At 37.9% G+C, this 22506-nt stretch overlaps 1 protein-coding gene across 2 annotated transcripts in view; it reads right to left on the bottom strand.

The window, feature by feature from the left end:
* tln2a (talin 2a) overlaps positions 1–22506 on the bottom strand; it is a 67346-nt gene that overhangs the window by 18552 nt on the left and 26288 nt on the right. For both annotated transcript variants that reach the window (XM_079845720.1, XM_079845721.1), the window contains 26 exons: positions 20344–20512; positions 17071–17168; positions 15806–15935; positions 14852–15004; positions 13958–14100; positions 13472–13599; positions 13123–13186; positions 11021–11125; positions 9272–9427; positions 8514–8615; positions 8227–8303; positions 7713–7893; positions 7389–7502; positions 6164–6272; positions 5774–5982; positions 5093–5191; positions 4837–5004; positions 4447–4741; positions 3784–3950; positions 2827–2955; positions 2565–2678; positions 2355–2468; positions 2103–2237; positions 1225–1353; positions 995–1097; positions 286–494 (listed from right to left, as the gene is read on the bottom strand). In XM_079845720.1, coding sequence (XP_079701846.1) covers positions 286–494; positions 995–1097; positions 1225–1353; positions 2103–2237; positions 2355–2468; positions 2565–2678; positions 2827–2955; positions 3784–3950; positions 4447–4741; positions 4837–5004; positions 5093–5191; positions 5774–5982; positions 6164–6272; positions 7389–7502; positions 7713–7893; positions 8227–8303; positions 8514–8615; positions 9272–9427; positions 11021–11125; positions 13123–13186; positions 13472–13599; positions 13958–14100; positions 14852–15004; positions 15806–15935; positions 17071–17168; positions 20344–20479 — 3567 coding nt within the window. In that variant the 5' untranslated portion in view covers positions 20480–20512. The remainder of the gene's footprint in view (positions 1–285; positions 495–994; positions 1098–1224; positions 1354–2102; positions 2238–2354; positions 2469–2564; positions 2679–2826; positions 2956–3783; positions 3951–4446; positions 4742–4836; positions 5005–5092; positions 5192–5773; positions 5983–6163; positions 6273–7388; positions 7503–7712; positions 7894–8226; positions 8304–8513; positions 8616–9271; positions 9428–11020; positions 11126–13122; positions 13187–13471; positions 13600–13957; positions 14101–14851; positions 15005–15805; positions 15936–17070; positions 17169–20343; positions 20513–22506) is intronic.

The following is a 22506-nucleotide window of genomic DNA, read 5'->3' on the forward strand; positions in this document are numbered from 1 at the left end:
TTTTCCTATTTAAATTCAAACAGCGACTTTTTGTGGCCAGGCAGTGTGTATGTATTAGTCTAAACTGAAACCTTAGACCAACTAACAGCTCTTTTCACAGTTACATTTTTGCTCAAGCATCTTTACTACTACTCTTGAAATTTGGTTCTGCTCATATTGTCGGCTCTTGAATGATAAATTGTGTGGACTTCCTCATTTCTAAGTTGGTAAAATGGATATTTGATAAATGATTAAATGTCTTATTTTGTATTTTCCACATAATATTTACATCTCTTCCCCCCTCACCTGTGCTAGCCTCTGTTGTATCTCTGCATCACCAGGAGCAACCAGCGCCTCCTTGGCTTCAGAAATTAATTTAGCTGACCCTTCCATAACCTCACAAGCAGAATCCAACATGGCTGCGGCACCAGCAGGGTCTGATGTGGTAGCAGCAACACCCCTTGCAGCCTGTGCTAATGCCTTGAGAGCCTGGGCAGTTTCGCTAGCAGCAACACCTGTGAACACATACAATGAATGTGTTTGGGAGTGAGTGTATATTATATATATATATATGTGTGTGTGTGTGTGTGTGTGTGTGTGTGTGTGTGTGTGTGTGTGTGTGTGTGTGTGTGTGTGTGTGTGTGTGTGTGTGTGTGTGTGTGTGTGTGTGTGTGTGTGTGTGTGTGTGTGTGTGTGTGTGTGTGTGTGTGTGTGTGTGTGTGTGTGTGAGAGAACAAGAATGTATGTTTGTTTGAGTTTACTTAGTTATAAAAAAAACTGCCCTTGGAAGTTATCTTAATTTGACAAAACCTCTCTTTGGGGACATCCTCATATAAATAAAAAATGTAAGGTTACACTTTATTTTAAGGTGACGTTGTTACAGTGCAATTACACAAATAAGTAATATTAATTAACTACATGCACTACAGGGCTAAGGTTAGGATTAGTTACAGAGCTCTAAGGTATGTTTCCATTTCAGCCTAATAAATGTTTCATATGCGAGTGAGTGTATTACCTGTGTAGTGCTCATTTCCCTGTGCTGCACAGGTAAGCAGTTGGGCCATTGATGAACCAACGGCCTTAGATGTACCACCTAGATCCTGAGTACACTTTTCCAACTAAAACAAACAAAAATTGCATCACAAAATGGATGCATAATTCACACAATCACTAAATATGTATGTTCTGAGAAGATATCTTTTTTCAAGTGTAAAAAAAAAAAAATAGAATCACTGATCAACTCACTGATTCTCCAGGTAATGGTTTCAGCTGTCCTTCAAAAGCTGCTATTTTTGCATCCTGGAGTTCATTCTTAAGCGTCTGCACCGCTATAAGAGCAGAGTCTATCTCCATGGGGCCGCACGCTTCATGAGCCTAAATACCACATGACAGGATTTCATTGATGGATAGTTCACCCAAAAATTACTAACTCAACCTGATGTAATTTCAAACATCTGTGTGTTTCTTTCTTCAGCAGAACTAAAAAGAAGCTATTTTGAAAAATGTTGTTACCAAAACCTCAAAATACCTTATTTTATGTTCCACAGAAGAAAGTCAGTGTCATCAAGGTTTGGAAGGACATGAGGATGGTGACAGAATTCCATTTGCATATCCCGTTAGTATTAAAATTAAAATATGTGGATCTTATAGTGTGTTCCTTTTGTACTCGGATGTTGGAAATTATTACTGGAACGGCCCCTCAAGTTGGGGATCTGACTCGGAAGCTCAGAGGAACTGCAACAACCCTGACTTCAGAATCCAATATGGCTGCTCAGTGCATCAACAGTAGTGAAACAGTAGCAATATACTGTTTATTAGCATTTCTATTTGTCTGTGTCCAATAAACTCAGTGGCACACACAGCACTATCCAATCTCTATCAGTGGACATGACACTTCGGCATTATCTGTGGAAAATACCGCTTTATTATGTGTGTGCACTCCAAAAGAGCAAAGCACAACAAAGGTTCGCCTTGACACTTCCATCTTGCTTTTCCAACTGTGTACTGTAACGCGGTCAACTCTGGTGTGACGTCATTCCCAGCTCCGACATCTGACTTTCAAGGTAAATGGAATGCAACATTTTACTCATTAAATACATGTGTGGAGTAGACAGATTAAGTACCGTCTGTGCAGCCGTGCGGAGTTCAGCCAGGCTGGTGGCCAGATTCTTTGCACACTGCCCAAGCTGCATGGCTGCCGCCTGATCCGTCACAGTTGGCACAGAGGACTTCGCTGAAGATACCATCTTACTTCCAGGCTGGAAAACAAAGACATGGAATAAGACATTTTAGTATTGAAGGACAACTTTTAAAAGAGAGTGATGTTATCTGATGAGTGACAGGTGATTAGTATCATCGAAAGGGTAAGTGGTTACCTGAAGGAAGTTCTGGCTGGCAATGATAAGGGCAAGCTGGGCACTACCATCCTCTGGCTGACCCTGACTGCCCCTCACTCCCTGCACCAGCTGGGGAATGTGGTCAGCAACAGCCTAACACACGTTAACATATAGAGAATACAGTGGTATAAGCAATAGGAGGATTTTCATTGACACTTTAGATATTTACAAACTAATATTTATACAAACCCTGCAGCTCTGAACAAGTTGTTGGTGGGCCGCAGTGTTCTTGTTAGAGGCTGCTGCATTCTGGGATGCCGCAATAGTTTGAGTGGCAGCGGCAGCAGCTTGTTTAGCAGCATTCTGGAAAGATAGAAAGCAAGCAGACACAGAGTTCAGAGTTTCACTCAAACGGTTGGATTTACATCAAATATTTACTCCCTTGCATAGATCACACGTAATTCTGCCTAAATTGAATTATTTTTCTTAATCATAACCATCAGTCACTGACCTCCAGTCTTGTTATGAGTTTTTTCTTGATGGCGTTCTGTGCAGCTGCATTGGTGGCCACACGCAGCCCCTCCGCAGCCTCCCGCAGCTTCTGCTGCTGGTCTTCATTCTCGGGGTATGCAGCAGCTCCCTAAACACAAACACACACACAGAGATGTTTAACAAATCTATTAAATATGTATTAGGTTACAGCTTTATTAACCGGAGAGATGCTAAACCTCTAGATGCTAGATTTGTGCAGAAAATATGTCTCCAATTTATTAAATATTTACAATTTGTACGTTTTTTCCTGATAGCTATGATTAATGTATCTCCTTAATTGGTATAAAAAAGTGGTTCTCAAGCAGGGGGCTGGGGCCCACTAGGGGGCCTCAGCAAACTTCCAAAGGGGCCGCAGGATGCGATATTTCAGTTAATAAAATACTACCACTCAAAAGTTTGTGGTCACTGGTCAGTAAGATTTTTTGTTTTGTTTTAGAAAGAAGTCTATTATGCTCACTAAGACTACATTTATTTGATTAAAAATACAGTAAAACACTAATCTAGTGAATACCTTTTACAACATTACTTTGACAAACATTGCATCTTTGCTCAATATAAGTATTAATTTCTTTCAAAACAAGAACAAATCTTACTGACTCAAAACTGAACAGTAGAGTACTGTAAATGAATCTAACTACTCTAAATTAAAATGCAAACAAATAAAAAAATAAAAATCAAGATGTAAGCTGAAATCATATTTCTTTTTATTGTCTTTCAATAACTATAGTTTTTATTGTAAAACATACAGTTCTTAAAACATGGAGTGAAAGCTTTGTCATAAATACAGCAGATATACTATCTTCAAGTCAAAAAAGTTGAGAACCACAGGAGATTTAAAAAAAAAAATACATTTTATTAAATGTATAGTCATTGAACTAATATGTTTCAAATGTGAGCCAAAGTTTGATCAACCCACCTTTGCAGCCTCGACCATTCGAGCAGTGGCATCTGCAAGCAGTTTGGCAGCCGCAAGAAGCTTCTTGGAGTTGTTCACATCCACCTCCACCTCAGCATCTGATCTCATGGCATTCACCAGGTCAGATGTCGCCTGGGCAAGAACCCGTGCCTGTCGGACCATCTCACCTACAGAACAGAATGGTAAATCTTTACTATTACACAGCCTAGAAGAACTACGAAAATAAAATATACAGGGTAGACTAAAAAGTGTGAGTAAGGTAAGTAAGAGTCAAATCAATACTCTTACTCAGTAAGGATGCAATAAATTGATTAAAAGTGAAAGTAATATAGTAATGTAGTAAAAAAAAATGCTGTTCTCAATTGAATCATGGAAAAAACATGGGTTTCCAAAAAAATATTAAGCCACACAACTACTTTCAACATTGATAACAAGGAATCTTGAGCACCAAATCAGCATGTCAAAATTATTTCTGAAAGGATCACGTGACTGATGAAAATTCAGCTTTGCAATCACAGGAATGAATTACACTTTAAAATATATTGAAATATAAAACAGTTATTTTAAATTGTAATAATTTCAAGAGACTTTGCAAATCATTAAAAAAAGATTGTATAAACCCCAAACTTTTGAATGGTGGTGTATATGATGTATTCATTTTACCAGCATCCCCCATGGAGGTGAATATATTCTCTGTAACTGTCATGATGGTGTCCGTGGCTTGGTCATAGCGTCCGATGGGCTCCCCACGAGTGGCGTAGTTCCTCACATGTGTGAGTAGGTCACTAAGAGCCTGTGTGACAATACCAGCCGCTGCACTGACGGCCTTGAGAAGCTCTCCATCACTGGTAGCTGACAGGCAGGCCTTCACACAACCTTCTACTGAACGATCGACCAGCTTCCCTGCTTCAATCAGCTGCTCTTGACACACAGGGGAGCTGATAGTAGGGCTCACAACCTGATACACAAATACATAAACAAAAAACAAGGTTATCCACAGTTTATATTTCTTTTAACCAATATGGATTAGAAGCACATATAGGTGAACTCCACCTTGGCACAGGCCACGAGTTGTGAAGTGGACAGGGCACACTGGGTCGCAGCTGCAATAACCCTGTTCTGCAGGACGCTGTCTTCAGAAAACTGTGCCACGTTTTTGGCCTTCAGAACCATCATGGCTGCTGCATTAGCCACAGCTTTAGCTAGGTTCATCAGAATATCCTGAAACACACACACAAAAACAGTACGCTCAGTGTGATAAACATTCAAAAACACATTTGTACAAGTATTTCATAAGACATCTGTGTACCTGGAACCGCTCGTCTGTTTCATTCTCTCCAATCTGTCTTAGCAGATCTCCACTGGCTTGACCGATGCTGCCCGCTGCAGTCAGAACTGTCTGTCGTGGCTGCATGAGAAAACACATGCACACACACTATTAAACATAGCCATGTCACTCAAAATCTTTATGGTTGTGCAAAGGCAGTTGAATTGGTAAAATCTGCCAAAGATCTACATACTGCCGCTACTGCTCCCAAGGATTTATTAAAAAGGAAACAACGTTTTGACCCAAAGGGTCTTCGTCAGGGTCGAAACTTTGTTTCCTTTTTAATAAATCCTTGGGAGCAGTAGTGGCAGTGTGCAGATTCTTGATTCCTTTGAGTTAAATGCTTCATTTGATCGAGCACCTGCAAAAAGTTTGTTGGACGTGCGCATAATTCCTCTTTAAAATCTGTCAAAAAGACATTTATGCTTATACATATTAAGGTATAAAATGTGATTCCTTCAGAAAGATTGCCATAGAATAGATGAAAATATGAATATCTTTATATTTGTGTGTGTGTGTGTATCTCAAGACGAAACCATACAGAAATCTGCATTTAATGTTTGGAAAAATGAAAACAAAAACTTTGGGAATGACAGAAAATGTACAGCACAATCCATCAAAATGACAGCTAGTAATTTTTTGCAGGACATCCTGTGCTCGCACCTCTCCTGATGTAGGCTCCACAGCTTTGAGCAGGTCAGATACAGCTCCAGTGAGGGTCCTGGCAGCCCTCATGAGGTCATGCCCACTGCCCACCTCATCATCTATCAAAGCTGCCAGCAGCTTCACACCTTTCGACATCTCCGTCAGATTAGAGGAGATGGTGGTAATCGCACAGCCTACCGCTGTATAATCTGTGTCCGTCGGATCACCTGGGAAATGGAATAGGAAACTGTAGATGTACATTCAAAATGTAAAGAGTAAGGGCTTTTCATTTTGAAGGGCCAATCAATTTGTATTACAAATTTTATTTGTATTTACAGTAAAGCTGTATAGTAAGTGTTGTGAAACATTTTACTAATTTAATCAGTTTTAATACGACCAAGGCTTTACCTGCAGTAAGATTAACCACAGAGGCAGTTCCAGCTGTAATTGCGTCCACCTGAGAGTGAATATCATGCTTGGACTCATCCACCTTGTTCTGAATCCACATTTTAGAAGCCTGAAAAAATAAATAACAAAATTAATTAATTAAAATACATTTAAATAAAAATGTAATGGGTACAATAGAGTAACAAAATAAAAATAAATATAAATTAAAATAAATAACTATAAATATGAAATAACTATAAATAAATATGAGATCTGCAAACTCAGAAGAAGAGGTGACATGCTTACGAACTATGGGCCAGATTTACTAACAAACCCTCTTTTGGTGTTAAAAAAACTACAGTAAGGATTTACTAAAGACACACAGTGAAAAATTTGCACAGAAAAGGCGTGGACAAAGATATTTGACCTTATTGCATAAGCATTTGTAGGAGTTTGCAAAATGTATGGGTGAAGAATATGTAAATGAAGCGTGCAAGGTAATTTACTAAGGTTTGCGCTGGTCAGTTTACCGGTATTTGCTCCATTATTTACATCCAAATAAAGCATGTCTTAAACCAGGCGCTAATTTGCGCTGCTCTTGGTGAATTGCATTGGTCATTATGGAAAAGCGTCTGTTTAATTTGCACGTTGTCAGTAGATCACACGCAGAACTTTCCACTCCCATCTGTTCTCACGCTAATTCGCTCAATTTAGTAAATCTGGCCCTATATTGTTATTGGGGGGCCTGGGGGCATTTTGGGGGAGAAAACTTATGGATTTTAACAAGCATTCTGGTGCACTCTGACAACAAAATGAGAAAAAGAGATGTGCTTCAAGTAAAAAAAAAAAAGAAAAAAGTATTTATTGACACTAGGGCTGGGCATTGACACAAATTTCACAATTGGATTAGATTTTGATTCGCAAGCTTGTGATTTGATTAACTTTGATTCAATATTGATTAATTTGGGGCCTGTCAGGCACAGTATATGGTTAATTTCCTCAAAGAAAAATTCAACTACTGCAGTAAACTATACAGGGATCCCCAGTTGGTACATCATTATAATATTAAAGGTTAAGCCACAAAAGATTGCGACAGCAAGAGAGACGTCTATGGTCTCATTCCAGTCTATGGGAAATTAGCCCATTTTAGAGCCTTGTGAGGTTTATTGTGCTTGCAAAAGCAATGCAATGCAACACAACGCTGTAACGAGAGTAAATGTGAAGTGTCATGTAAGCATTTTCTCACCATATCATCTCCAAGTGGTGGCAGCTCTTGCACCTCCTCCAGGTCCTCCTGTGCCTGCTGCACCGCTTGCATACTGGTGTTAATGGTTCCCACCAGAGCCTGTTGGGCTGCACTCTGATTGCCAAATTAAGGATAACAATAATTACACATTCATCCACTAATATATCTAAACTATGACAACTGCAAACTGATGATTAACCAATATGTGTTATGAAGGGACTGATCGTAATACATAGACAGCAATGTGGCCTATATGAGGTTAAATAATGGACCTTTGCTTATTAAGTGCTCCATGAACATGAGCATTTGTATATGTAGACTCACCAGTGGTGGCATATGCCCAAGATGCATCTGTCCAATGGTGATCTGCTGTTGTGGAGAGGGCATGGTACCCATGTTCAGTGTTTCTGGGCCGACAGAACCTGACCTCAAGATCCCAGGCAATGCCACCGAGCCATGCTCTACCTGTCCGGCACGGTTAAACTGCTGCTGCAATATAGTAGATCTGTGAAAGATAGAGAGAAAGAAAAACAGATGAATTTACAAAGAAAGGTACCAAAGTAAATTTTTCAATTTTGTGTTTGTACTACAGGGGCTATTCAAGAAGAGAAGACGTCGGCACTCTTTAAAAACAGGCTGAATATATTACTGTGTGTGGAACAGGTAACCTCAGCTCAATCTAGATCAATAGAAACTGAGATAAGGTTTTTCCACTGTGATTTTCCTGTAATGCTGCACTGGTCTGATTACAGAAGTATTTCCAAAGACAACTGGCAAGAAACCTTGAAAGGAAATATGGTCCTTATCGCTGCGGACTCAAAATTTGTACACGTCTCACTTTTTCGGAGAAACGGATTCCTCTAACATGGTGGCCTCCTCATCTCCTTCTAAACCAAAACGGTCCTTGCTTTGTTTCTGTAGGGGCAAAAATACGTACAATAAACACACATTTACACAGAAGACTCAGGTTTAATCTTTTAATATTCTGCATGCTGTAATCTGAACACTGTTCATCTGTAATACAAAAATCCTTCATAATCCAGGAGATTTTCAGGAAAAGCACACGACACAACTAAATGTTGAATATTTTATGAATGAAAGGCAGATAAAGGAGTTAATACGAGCCTTCTTGAGAATGATATCGATGTAACCAGCTATAAGTTGCGATATCTGTTCCCCCTCAGTGGTCTGAACAGAGTAGTAGCTCTCCTGATACTCCCCGAAATCCTGCATATGGGGAAAAACACAGGTAGTCAGATTTTAAATAGAATGAATGGGTATAAAATATGTGTGTGTTCAAAACTTTGGGGTCGGTATATAAAAAATACATTTTAAAAAAATTAATAAGCAAGACATTAAATTGATCAAAAGTGATAGTAAAGAAATGTAAAATGTTACAAAAAATATATATATATTTTACATTAATGCTGTTATTTTGAACTTTTTATTTATAAAAGAATCCTGGAAACAAATTGTAACAAGGTTTTTACAAAAACATTACGAAGCACAACGGTTTTCAACTGTATATAATAAGAAATGTTTCTTGAGTACCAAATCAGCATATTAGAATGATTTCTGAAGGGTCATGTGACACTGAAGACGAGTAATGGCTGCTGACAATTCAGATTTGCCATCACAGGAATAAATTACATTTAAAATATTTTAAAAATGTCACAATATTACCGTTTTCTTCATATTTTTTTTCATCAAATAAATGCAGCCTAGGTGAGCATAAAAGACATCAAAACCATTTTTAAAAATCATACATACCCCAAACTTTTCAATAGTAGTGAACATGAAAAGCCCTTCCTGTAGCCCCTGAGCCCTTCAAGCCATCTGGATGTCAATGTGAGACTGTAAGAACATGTATGTTATGTAAGTACCAGTGTAAAGCTCTTAGGTGAGGCGGCCCATCTCTTCACTGTAGTGAGTGGCCACTCTTGAACCACGTCTTTGGTTTTCTCATCCACTCGCATTACTGATTCTTTGGTTATACCCAGCAGTCTTGGGACCAGTTTATTTTTACTTTTCATTTTTTCCTAAAAAAAACCACACAAAAAACAATACAAAATAAAAAGTTGAATTCACAATGTTCAGAACAATACAAATTATATACCAAAATCATCCTGGTGTGTTTAATTTTTTTTTTTTTTACACTTATTCCACATAACACTCTTCCAGTATCTTCTCGGATTCTCTAAAGCTTACTGTCTTTCTTCTGTTTCCATGCTTTCTCTCTCTCAGAGTTGTCAGCAGATGGATGAGCTGAGCTCTGCTCGCCTGTCTGAGTTTCCGAGCTGTGCAGTGCCAATATTTCTCACTTTAGCTTTTTGCACAACTGCATTTACCATTAAAGGCCAACATTTTAATGTATGAATACAGAGAATAATTTGGTCATAAGAGATAAATAAAAGCCAGAACAAAACTAAAAACAGTAACTTGTGATCTTTACTTTAGAGACAAGCACATCTGCTCCACCTTAACTTTACAACTCAAGCAGAGCTGAATTGTAATCAGTCCATGAGTCATGCAGACCACCACTGGCCAGGAATGGGGGGTGGAAAAGATGGAAGAATTCTGGAGGTGGAATTCCTCTCGGATGATGAAAGCTCTCATGAGAACATTGATTGGCAACATGTACATCAAATAAAATTTCATGAAATAACACTGACATTGTGACTGAAGGACTGCTGATCTCAAAACCCCCTTTGTGAGCTGACTCAGAAATATGAGCACGTAACACAACATGGACGTGTCCATATGGGTGGCCCTGGGCAAGAAATCTGATTGGCCATCCCAGGTGCCACCTAATATTCGAATCAACTCGGGGGTGGGACCTTTAACACGCACATGGAAATCAAAGCAGAAAGCAGTGTACATTTTTGGTTGTACATACAAAACAAAAACACAACAAACAAACAAACACACAACCAGTGTTGGGTAAGTTACTATAAAAAAAGTAATTAATAACTAGTTACTAATTACATCTTCAATAGTGTTATTAGACTACTGTATAAATTACTCTCTCCAAAAAGTTTTTAATTACTTATTACTTTCTAAATCCTATATCAAACTCGACTAGTTAAGGGATTCAAGTATAGACATGAAACGACTTCATTCAAATAAATAATATAAAACTACATAAATTATTCTAAATAACGGACCAAAGTATTACAAATGTGAAAAGGATACATAAAAACATGCATTTTAAAGTTACTTTAAATTTTGATGATAATTCCACTATTGTATTATATACAATTGTTTTACAGAATATACACAGTATTTAGTTAAATTACATCAGAAGTAACTGTAAATAAATTACAGGAAAAATAAGTAATCCCTTACTTAGCTTTTTTAAGGGAAAAGTAATTAAAATAGTACAGTAACTAATTACTTAGTAACTAGTTACACCCAACACAAAACAACAACACAAAACCCCCTACAAATCTATTTATTTATTAATTTATTATTATTATTTATTGCCATAGCAGCATCTGTGGCTATTTTCATTATAAATCAAATGTAAGCTATTATTATTATTATTATTATCATCATCTGGGAAGTCTGTTCAATCCACTGTAACAAACATAGCTTATATAACCAAGTACAACACAAACACACATGCGCTTTACCTTCACCAAGAAGAAAGACACTCCATATGTTCTGAGTGATCTCGCAAGCTTCACATATTTCACTTTGGCTTCGATCTCTGTCATTTCTCCACAAGACTTATGTTCCTGTTAAAATCATGAAGCATTTATTCACTTAATTAAATAATTTATCTAATTAATCGCTGCTTACAAATAGTGAAGTTTAAAGGGGTCATGAACAGATAAATACATTTTTCCTTGAGCTTTTGACATATAAGAGGTCATCATACTATAAAAATATCCTGTAAGTTTTAGAACTGAAAACTTCCTTGTTAGTCCAATAAAAGCTTTTATTGACACCAGGCCCAGAGAACGACAGGTTTTTCAAAGTGGGAATCTATAGTTTCCACCTAAATTACCCGGAACAATTTGTACCAGGAATTTTTTTTTACAGGAACTTTTTTCCCCCCAGACCTGCTACTGTCTGCATTTCTACTGCGGTCCAAAGTACCGTGAAGATTAGGCAAATTAGTCCAGAGACGTGGGACTGCGCACGACTGTTCATCGCAGTCACCGACGGACAGTAATCATTTTTGTGCGATACTGTCTGCAACAATAACAAGTATGGAGGAGATGCAAGCAGCGCTGCTTTTTCTAGTTATGTATTGGTTTACTAAAGATGTAATTAACAAAACAGCGGAAAAGAGAGGAGCACTGATACTAAAGCGTATTCTGAAAGCTCGTAAAGCTAGATTTAAAATAAGACAACGTATGTTATTATCAGCTATAACGGACATTGACCGTGCGATTGCTGAGACAACACGCGCCATCGGACAGAAAGAGCAAGACTGATATTTACTGAACGCAGAACGAACCTCGCAAGACTTTGAAAAAATACTACCTTGTGAGCAGGGCCGTTTGGAGGGGGAAATATCTACCCAGAACTTCATTTAGACCCTGGTTCCTGCGGTCGAAACACACCTAGTACCAACCCAAAGTCCCTAGTTCCTGGGGAAAGTTCCTGTGGTGGAAACGCGGCTTATGACGTCAAAGGGAGGCAAGCACCGCCTCAGCAGAAGAAGATCAACGCCTACTTCATCACTGCCTGTTTAGCCCCGCCCACCGATTCAAGCATGACATGCAATAGAATAGGTAGCCTTTAGTAACATAGGCCACGTGGTGTTAAACCAGATCGAGCTACCAAGCAACAAAAATGCCGTTGAGGATTACAAAATATTGTGCAGTGCCTGGGCTCGACAGTAATGCAACATGTAAGTGATTGTGTTAATTCTAATGCCTGATCTGAAATGTAATGATTCATGTACAGTCAGATGTTCTTTGTCTGTGTGTCAGTAAATCAAACCAGTGACTAAACGTCAACTTTTTTTTTTCTTTCTCACTCTTAGTAGGATGAAAATAATCTGTTATTTAACGGTGATTAAATTCTATAAAAGATAGCGATCAAAGAAAGCTCCCTTGGCAATCGTTGGAGCAGCGCACGCTGGAGCTGTCAATCAAACAGTAAGAGATTATCAATGACGTGTTTATCAGTGACTCCCGTTTTATTCAACGAATCTCTTAACTTCTATCACGTTTGCACTGTTAGTGAAGATGAAAGCATTCGTTAGTGTACAGAAACGGAGTTGCAATGACGAGATCACAGCTTTCATGCGCTCAACATGTCTGTGATCGCCTACAATGTTCATCTCTGCAATCTTTCATGCCAAAATCTTAATATAATGCCTTAGATCTGAATTATAACGCCATAGATCTAAATGTAATGTGACACTTTTCACGATTAGTTAACCATGAGAGCTGTAATAGTAAAAACGCACTAAAAGAGAGACTAATACTTAGCTATTTCAAATGGAAAGACGAAAGCCAATCACGGCAGTGGGCGTTTACACTGAAGTCTCACAGCAGACACGCTTAAAACAGGGCTAAAATCAGGGTAGGAAAAATGCCATTTATTTATAAATTATGACAATTTTTGATGCAAAAAGCATTCTAACATTATAAGTGCACCCCAAGAAACATCATAAAACAATAAAACAACGCAGTTCATGACCCCTTTAAGATAGACAGAAAAGTGTATAAAATGATAATATCCTTTTATAAACAAATTGCAGGATAAACTGACCCACCTGAAAGATCTTCTTCTCTGCTCCTCTCTGTTTGATGTATTCCTTAGGCAGAAACTCCTTCAAACTGAACAAAATGAAATGCGCATTTAAAGTGAGAAGATTAGTGACAATACATTGAACTGCAAACTGGCATTACAGTTATACGATACGCATAAAATATTTAAATGCATCTAAGCACTTTTCATTTGAGTTTGTTAAACTCATTACCTGAATGGACAATATGGTCATTACAACATCTAGATTTCACACATTATTTCTTGGCTTTTAATAATGCAGCACCCTTGATTATAAAGCAGAGGGGCAGTAAACGCTGTGTGCTATAATCGAAAGTACTGTGACGTGGTCTTACTCCAGAAATCCAGATTTATGCTTATGTTCTATATGAGGCCCGAACTGGATCTGTGTTTGAATTCCCCCAAATTCACAAGCCTTGTCAAATGACACGGGATGAGAACCATTCAGGATGTCGTCACGCGCCTGGGGAAACACATGCAGGAAGACACTTTTGTTATCAAAGCCTTTAGAAATCACACAGCAGAAATGATCCAGATCAGCAAACAAGTCCCTGACAGAAGGACAGCTTATAAAAAAGGTAATAGGGACTGCACTACTTTACAGATCGATACAATGTGTATAACAGCATGCAGTGCAGCACTCAAAGAGGCTATTAGGGTCATATGTCGAATTGTCGATAAGAGATTTACAGCATTTCAATCTATGTACATTTTATTGAACCGTGGAATCATATCATTTAGGTCAACTTGAGGCTGAGGGCAACTGATCAAAGCTTTGGCCTCACATCACTATAAAATAAGAGACAAGAGATGTGTCTAACCTGTACATAGAGCAGATTGAGCTGCACCGGATCTCGCGAGTCCACATTTTGATCGGAGTAGAAAAACTTTCGTCTCAACAGTAGAGTTTCGCTCTCCTCAACTCCCTGTTCTCTAAACGTACGGCCATGATCCAACCAATTCACTGTGAAAGAAACAGAAATAAACTATTTACATAGTTTTGTTATATAGCAAACTGTTTTTACAGAGTTATTCACAAAAGATACACTACAGTTCAAAATAAGAAGTAATATTGTGATATATTACTAAAATTTAAGATCACTTTATTTTAATATATTTTAACATGTAATTTATTCCTGTGATGGCATAGATTTTCCATCAACCATTACTCCAGTCTTCAGAGTCACATGATCCTTCAGAAATCATTCTAATATGCAGATTTGGTGCTCAAGAAACATTTCTTATTATTATCAATTTGGAAAACAGTGCTGCATAATATTTTTGTGGAAACCATGATCATTTTTTCAGGATTCTTTGATGAATAGAAAGTTCAAAAGAGCAGCATTTATTTGAAATAGAAATCTTTTGTAATATTATAAATATTACAATATATGTACTGTCTCTTTTGATCAATTTAATGCAATGCATCATTGCTGAAGAAAAGTATTAATTTATATATATATAACATTTTTTAAACATTTTTTGAAGACTAGTGTAGATACAGAAGGTTCATTTTACAACAAAATGAACCTACACAGAATAATACAATAAGAGAACACTTAAAATAAGAAATTAAAATATAATAAGAGACTAAAGGGAAGCAAAGATAAACCCTGAAACAATTCTAAACCTAAACTTTATTGACTTATTGTGGCCCATTATAAAGCTGAAGATCAGTTTAGCATGTTTATCTGCATGGCTGATGTGTTACCTACAGTCATCATCTGTGTGCAGTTTAGCTTTGAGCTTCTCCATCTTCCTCTCCTCCCTCAGTAAAGTCCTGTCTTTCTTCAGTGTACCAGTCCCTTCTTCTTTCTTCTCCTCTACCACCTCCTGAATGAGAGAGTATTCTTCATAGTTTGTGATTCCTGGAAGGAGAAATGAGACATTGTTATAGACTTGTTACGACCTGTGTTGTGTGTATGTGTGTATATAACAGCAGAAGTATATATATATACACAAATTACCGACTTTTTTTTAAACCAAAGTTTGGGGATGGTATACACTTTGTGTTTTTGAAAGAAGTCTCTTATGTTACAATTTATAATAATATTACAATTTAAAATAGCGGTTTTCTATTTTAAAATCAAATTTACTTCTCTGATGTCAAAACTTAATTTTTAGCAGTCATTACTCCAGTCTTCATTGTCACATGATCCTCCAGGAATCATTAGATTATGTCGATTTGCTGGCTGCTCAAGAAACATTATCAATGTTGAGAACAGTTGTTTATTATTTAGTTGTTTAATGGTTTTTCGGCAGGCTTCGATGAGTTCAAATGCATTCATTTGGATCTTTGGTAACATTACAAATGTGATTACTCACTTTTTTATCAATTTAACGCATCCTTGCTGAATAAAAAAGTATTAATTTCTCAAAGAAAAAAATATCCCCAAACTTTTGAACAGTAAAGTATATGTACAAAAAAAGCATTTGTCTTAAAAGCTATAGCAGATCATGGTCAGTCCAATGGAGTTGAATCTATGTGCAAATCACTGGAATTTGAACCCAGGTTGCCCTTGAACTAATAAAACCTAAATCTTTTTTTAAATAATTTACTACCAAGTTAAACCAAAATAGTCAGGACTGCCACAGGTGCCCCCTCAAAATAACACATATAAGAGAATAACTGTATATGATAGATGCTCTTATACAGGTTACTATCTGACCTATTCTACTGCAGATGGTGACAAGCAGCTCTCCCACAGTTTTGGAATCATCCACCATGATGGTCTTCACTGCGCCATCAAGCATTTTTATCTTCTGAGGTCTCTGTTTTTTCTTATACTCCAGTATGTCCTAAGAGACAGAGACAGAGAGAGAGAGGGACTAGTTTTAAAGTTTAAGGAGAGATGTTTTGATTCTGAACAAAATTCTGCATCAGAGTTGTTTTGCTGTTGTCATGAAATTCACCACACGTCTTGTATCTGCCTGCAGCACACAATAATCACATTTGCACAACATAAAGCCTAAAAATGGCTATAATGGTTAAATATATGCAAGGAAGACCATAAAAATTAGATATAAGAAAAAAGATCAATGACCATTCAATATGCTGATATTATGATAACATCACTGATGCTGGTAACATTTTTAATGCTGATTAGATTTGCAAAACATATCTTTAAACCTAAAACAGATTATCTACAAAACAAAGTTCTGTAACTGAAGCGTATTGTGTTGAATTATTTGCAGAATTGTAAAAAGAACAAATCCTAACCAGAATGTTTGAGGAACATAAATTGGGTGCTGCCTTGCAAATACTGTAAAGATTGTGAATGTGTCTGTGAGAAACAAGAGGAAAAGGATATGTGAAAAGTGTTATTCGTGCAAAATACAACAAATTAGACACGTAAAACATGTGGTAGTGAGAACTGAACATCTGTGTGTGTGTGTGTGTGTGTGTGTGTGTGTGTGTGTGTGTGTGTGTGTGTATGAGGGAGAAGAAGAGATCTTTTGATGTCAACTTCTGACAAAAGATGAAACACTACTGATGAAGTCTTCATTTAACACTTCTCAATTTACCCTGCAGACAGATTTGTATTCCTTCCTGTGAACAAGCATTTGTTTTTTATATATATACACACACAATAATTCTTCACACAAGCACAGAGACTTACAAGCATGAACAAATACAAACAAAAACCACATGCTGCAATGACCAATGTCTTTAAATCACAACACTGTAGCTTGTCTCAGTAAGTGTAGACACTAAGGGGAGCCTTTCCTCTCTCACATACACAGAGACTATAAAAATAACTAAGAGCAGAGTTAAGACCTCTTCTCATCTTTCAACACACAAAAAGTGTGTGTGAAGACACTTCACAAAAACAAGACAAGAGTCCAAAGACATGTGAGACAGAACATTTGACAGGAGCTTGTAAAAAAGAGAGAGAGACAGAGAGAGAGACAGACAGAAGATCAAAGAACTTACCCCATTTCTCAGCATGTAATAATCCAGCGCCCGGCCCCCTTCCAGCCAGATGCCTTTCCTGGGGTCTTCATCTGACAGAAACAGCCCATATTCTGAAGCTGAGAAACAACAGAAACTGTATTAGAACTTGTATTAGGCAAAATGACACAACATTAGCAACTAGATTTGTAATCATTATAAATCTTACCATACAAAGAACAACAGAAATCAACAGAGGTGGACAGTAGTGAAGTATTTTTACTTTCCAAGTAATTTTATTTTTCAAGTATATGTACTTTATCAGTTTTCTTTGGAAAACTTTTAATTCACAACATTCCAAAACATAATATTGTAATTTTTACTGCATTACGTTTCATATTAAATATCATTTAATACTTAATTACATTAAAAATGTAGTACTTTCTTACTTTTCCTCAAGTAAAAGTACTTCAAAGTTTTACTTGAGTACAAATAAGAAAGTATTACATTTTTAATGTAATTAAAGGGAGAGTTCACCCAAAAATGAAAATTAGCACAATGTTCTTTACACTCTCAAGACACATAAAAGGTACTAAAGACGTCGTTACAAAGTCCATCTCACTACAGTGGTTCTATAGCCTGGCGTGGCCATACTCAATTCTAGTCAGAATATGAGTCTGATACTGCTCCATTGAGCTTTGATTATGGGGCGTGTTTCAACCGAGCCAGGAAAGACCTCAATTGGATAGACCTACAACCAATCAGAGCAACGGAGCGACGCGTAACGTTAGTTGTCAAATGTCAACAGAACTCAACTGCACTGTGTTGCCAAGTCCGTGTTTTTCTCCATGTCCGCGGGTTGAAGCGACCCCAATTATGTGATTATATAAACCCAGGAATGCGAATTTTAGCAGGCAACCTTGCCAAAATAACATATTTTGCCAACCAAACGCCATTTTTTTCCGGAGATCACCCCGGAAAGTTATTGTTTTGGGCTATAGTTTTGAGTAGCAATTGTGCGCGACATTGCAAAAACACTTGGAAACCCTGTCTGCACGCACGCTGGATTAAGTAACGTTACAAGAAAAAGATGAGTGTAAACGATCTTTGCCAGTAATAAAATTATTTAAGGATACACAGAGTACTTACCAACACGATCATCGTTTCTGAGAGAAATAGGCCCCGTTCACACTGCAGGCAAAAGTGGCCCAAATCTGATTTTTTTTGGGTCAAGTGACCAGGTCAGACTTCTTCAGAGGTAGTGTGAACACTCAAATCTTGCCCAGATCTGATTTTTTCAAATCAGATTTAGACCACATACATATGTGGTCCTGAATCAGACCCAGATCTGATTTTTTTCAATGCGGCCGCAGTGTGAACAACCAAGGCGGATTTGATGCGACTTTTAAGTCAATCTACGTCGACATTTGTCACAATTATGCGCCGGCGAGTTAGCCCTAGACACAACAGACACAGACAGTAACATTAAAAACTTGACTAGATATGGAGAACAGCGATGGAGCGAGTCACTGGAGGGAGAGTGAGGTGTTAGCCCTAATTAGTATATGGGGAGATACTTCAATTCAAGCTAAACTAGAAGGATCCTACCGTAATCGCTCCGTTTTTGAAAAAAATAGCACACGAAATGAAAGAACGGGGACACAGAAGAACGTGGCTTCAGTGCCAAAGGAAGGTAAAGAGTCTTAAAGGTTAATTTAAAGAAGCAAATGATTCTAACAACCGAAGAGGTCGTGGTCGCATCACCTGCCCATTTTATAACAAGATTAGCCGTGTTATGGGCGATAAACACAGCTGTCAGCCGTTAAACCTGCAAAAGGCCAAAATAACCAATTTTGCTCTCTTTCTCTTCGTTCTTGTCCTCTTCAGCACCTGCTCATTAATGTTACGGCTTCCATTACACAAACATTTTGAAATAAAAGCGAAAATGCTTGCTTCCTCCATAACCTCCCGAACTTTAGTGCAACAGCGTGCTGCGTCTGATGTCATTGTTATTGTTCTTTTGCGCATGCGGGTTAGTTTGAAACCTCAAACAGTTCACACTGGAATCAGATATAGGCCACATTTTAAAAGGTAATGTGAACAGCCAAACAAAAAAATCGGATCTGAGCAACAAATCAGAATTGAGCATTAAGACTTGCGGTGTGAACGGGGCCATAGTGAAGGTGAATGCATATACGAACAAGTTCTCCAGTTTAGGATAAGAGCAAATTCAACCCAAGAGCCTTCGATGACGTGAATGATTACGTTACTGTTTATCATCTGTCCATCATCGTCTAAAGCCCGCCCTGACAATTTCATTGGTCCGAACAGTTTCTGTTCGGGCATAATTACTCCTCTATGGAGCGAGTCCAGACCGAAATGCCCGAGCAAAAAAAATTGTGGGCGGGGCTAAATTCGGCTGGCATCCAGGCTAGTGGTTCTACAATAATTTTATGAATTGACGAGAATAGTTTTTGTGCGCAAAAAACTATTTCAGCAGTTTGGGAGTCATGATTTGACTCGCTGATTCATAACGCTTCAAAGCTTCATGATGGCGTGTTTTGAAATCGGTCATCACTATAGAAGTCGTTATTTAGGTTTTGGTTGCGCACAAAAACTATTCTCGCCGATTCATAAAATTATTGTAGAACCACTGTAGTGAGATGGACTTTGTAACGACGTCTTTAGTACCTTTTATGGGTCTTGAGATTGTAAAGTACATTGTGCCAATGGAGGCCTTTCTGAGCCATCGGATTTCAACTAAAATATCTTAATTTGTGTTCCGAAGATTTTTCTTACGGGTGTCGAACGACATGAGGGTAAGTAATTAATGACAGAATTTTTATTTTTGGGTGAACTAACCCTTTAAGACATCAATGTGTCGCCACGAGCTGCATGGTTTAATAAGGATTCGTATGTCTGTGTTTTTACTCTCATTGCTCTCATACTCTAAAATATCCCCATTGACATGCATTATACGACTATCACACTGCAACGGTTGGAGTTAAAAATCTTAATTTGCGTTCTACTGAAGAAACAAAGACACCCTACATCTTGGATGCCCTTGGGGAAAGCAGATAAACATAAACATTTTGTTTTTGGGTGAACTATTCCTTTAAGTATTAAAGGTAAAAAAAAAAAACTCTAACTTATGAAATGTAGTGCAGTAAAAAGAATTACATTTTGCTTTGGAATGTAGTGAAAAAGAAAAAAAAAGAAAAACAGTGATAAAGCACATATACTTGAAATATGTACTTGAGTAGAAACTAAAAATACTTCACTACTGTCCGCCTCTGGAAATCAAGCATGTCCCACCTTGTCCTGTCTGGGCTTCCGGAACCCTCTCTCTGATGACCCGGCATGCATCATACACAGCCGTTGATGGCTCAAACTGCATCGTCTTCACCACATTACACTGTCTCACACAGATCTTCAAGGACAGCGCCACCATCCTGCCAGGTCAAGTATTACAAAGAGTCTGCACCTGTGGAGAGATGGAAGAAGATGAGAGGGACAGAGAACAGTATGTGTGTGTGTGTGGGGGGGGGGGTCTTGATGTTTTAGAGTGTCACCCCTTCACTGCTGTGAGTTTTTTCTGAATTATGATTGAATTATTGAATAGATCACATTCTCAAAAAATTATTCGCAAAAACTTTGCTACGTGTTACAGACACAGTGGTTCATCGGTGTGTGTGTGTGTGTGTGTGTGTGTGTGCGCGTCTGTGTGTGAGTGGATGTCTATATCACATTCTTGATGTTTTATAGTGTCATCCCTTCACTGCTGGGTTCTTTTTCAGTATTGTGGCCGATTTGCAAAAATTCTGTATTTTCGAATTTCATTTCCTATGGTCGGTCATTTTTGACCAAAGACCATGAGTATGACAATTTTTTTTTTTACAACCACTTAGTCTGTTCAAATCAGGCCCTCAATTTTTTTTGCGTACACATTCCAAGTGTCATAAAAGTCACCAAGTTTAATACCATTCCGATGAAGCTGTGATTTTTTAACAATTCAAAACGTAAAATTCAGAAATAACCGGAAACGGCTCAAGGGTTTTAAAACAGGGTGAACATTATAACCAAATCACATTCTTACACTTTTTGCTTCAACTTTCTAGTTTTGGCCCTCTGATACACATAGAATCTGTGCAACTCATTTTTGGTTGACATTGTGTGTGTTATTAGAAAGGTATCTGGATTCTGTTCCCGCTCTCGCTCCCTCTCTTTCTTTCTTTCTTTCTCTTTCACTCCCTCTCGTTAGCACCTGAACTCCCAGTCAGCTGTCTTTACTCTTTCAGCACTATCCAAACTGCACATTATATGAAACACTGTCTAGTTTAAACACACACACACACACACACACACACACACACACACACACACACACACACACACACACACACACACACACACACACACACACACACACACACACACACACACACACACACACACACACACACACACACACACACACACACACACACACACACACACACACACACACACACACACACACACACACACACACACACACACACACACACACACACACACACACACAACAATACTAGACAGAGGATAGAGTTTCACTTTGAAGGTTCAACCGGCTTGGACTGGAGCATAAAGAGAATTATAACGGTTCATTCCCTCCGCCTGCACTTCAAAATCAGCATCCAATACAGAACCAAAATTATTAACTTAAAGTCAGAGTATCTCTCAGCATTTAGCTAACCTTTACTCTGTATGCATGTCTGTGGAGATGGAAGATGCCCTTGTGCACAGTTGGCACACTGAACACTGGCATGGGTTTGGCAGCGATCTGACCTAGTATGTCAGGGACAAGCTGTAGAGCTCGAAGCCATTTTAGACAGACAAATATAGATCAGGAAATGCATTGTTGGAAACTCAATAGTTGTGACACAATGTCTGGATTCAACTCTGCGTATATATAAAGTACATAAAACGTGCTTCATTTTGAAACAGACATGAAACTATTGAGTCACTGAGTCAAATGTTGATTCAGTAACTGCTCTGATAGACACTGTTAGTTCATTCATTGAAGGATTCATCAGACTGATTCAAACCATAAGCTACTGATGTTTGTGAAGCTTTTAGAAGCACTCATTTAAAAACAACAGGTTTACAAAGAGTAATTTGCTTGTGAATCAGACTACACCGGTTGCACTGTTCTTTTTTGTGTGTGCAGCCCATAAAGACAATTCAATAGTTGGATGTGTTTTCTTGTCATTATTGCTTTTCATCTAATCATATTTACTCACATGCAAAAGCCAATTAAAATACGATAAAACAATTTTTTTTTTTAGAAATGATATTTGAAAATGTATACCAGAATTTAATTATAATTGGTATATTTCCCACCCCAATGGGGCTGTGTGGTGCTTTCAAAACATTTATTTAAAAAAATTCTGTCTGACAACTTCTGCCTCAAATCAATGCCATGAGTTTAGGGTTGGA

This window comes from Gobio gobio, assembly GCF_949357685.1.
Source record: "Gobio gobio genome assembly, chromosome: 2".
Classification (NCBI taxonomy): domain Eukaryota; kingdom Metazoa; phylum Chordata; class Actinopteri; order Cypriniformes; family Gobionidae; genus Gobio; species Gobio gobio.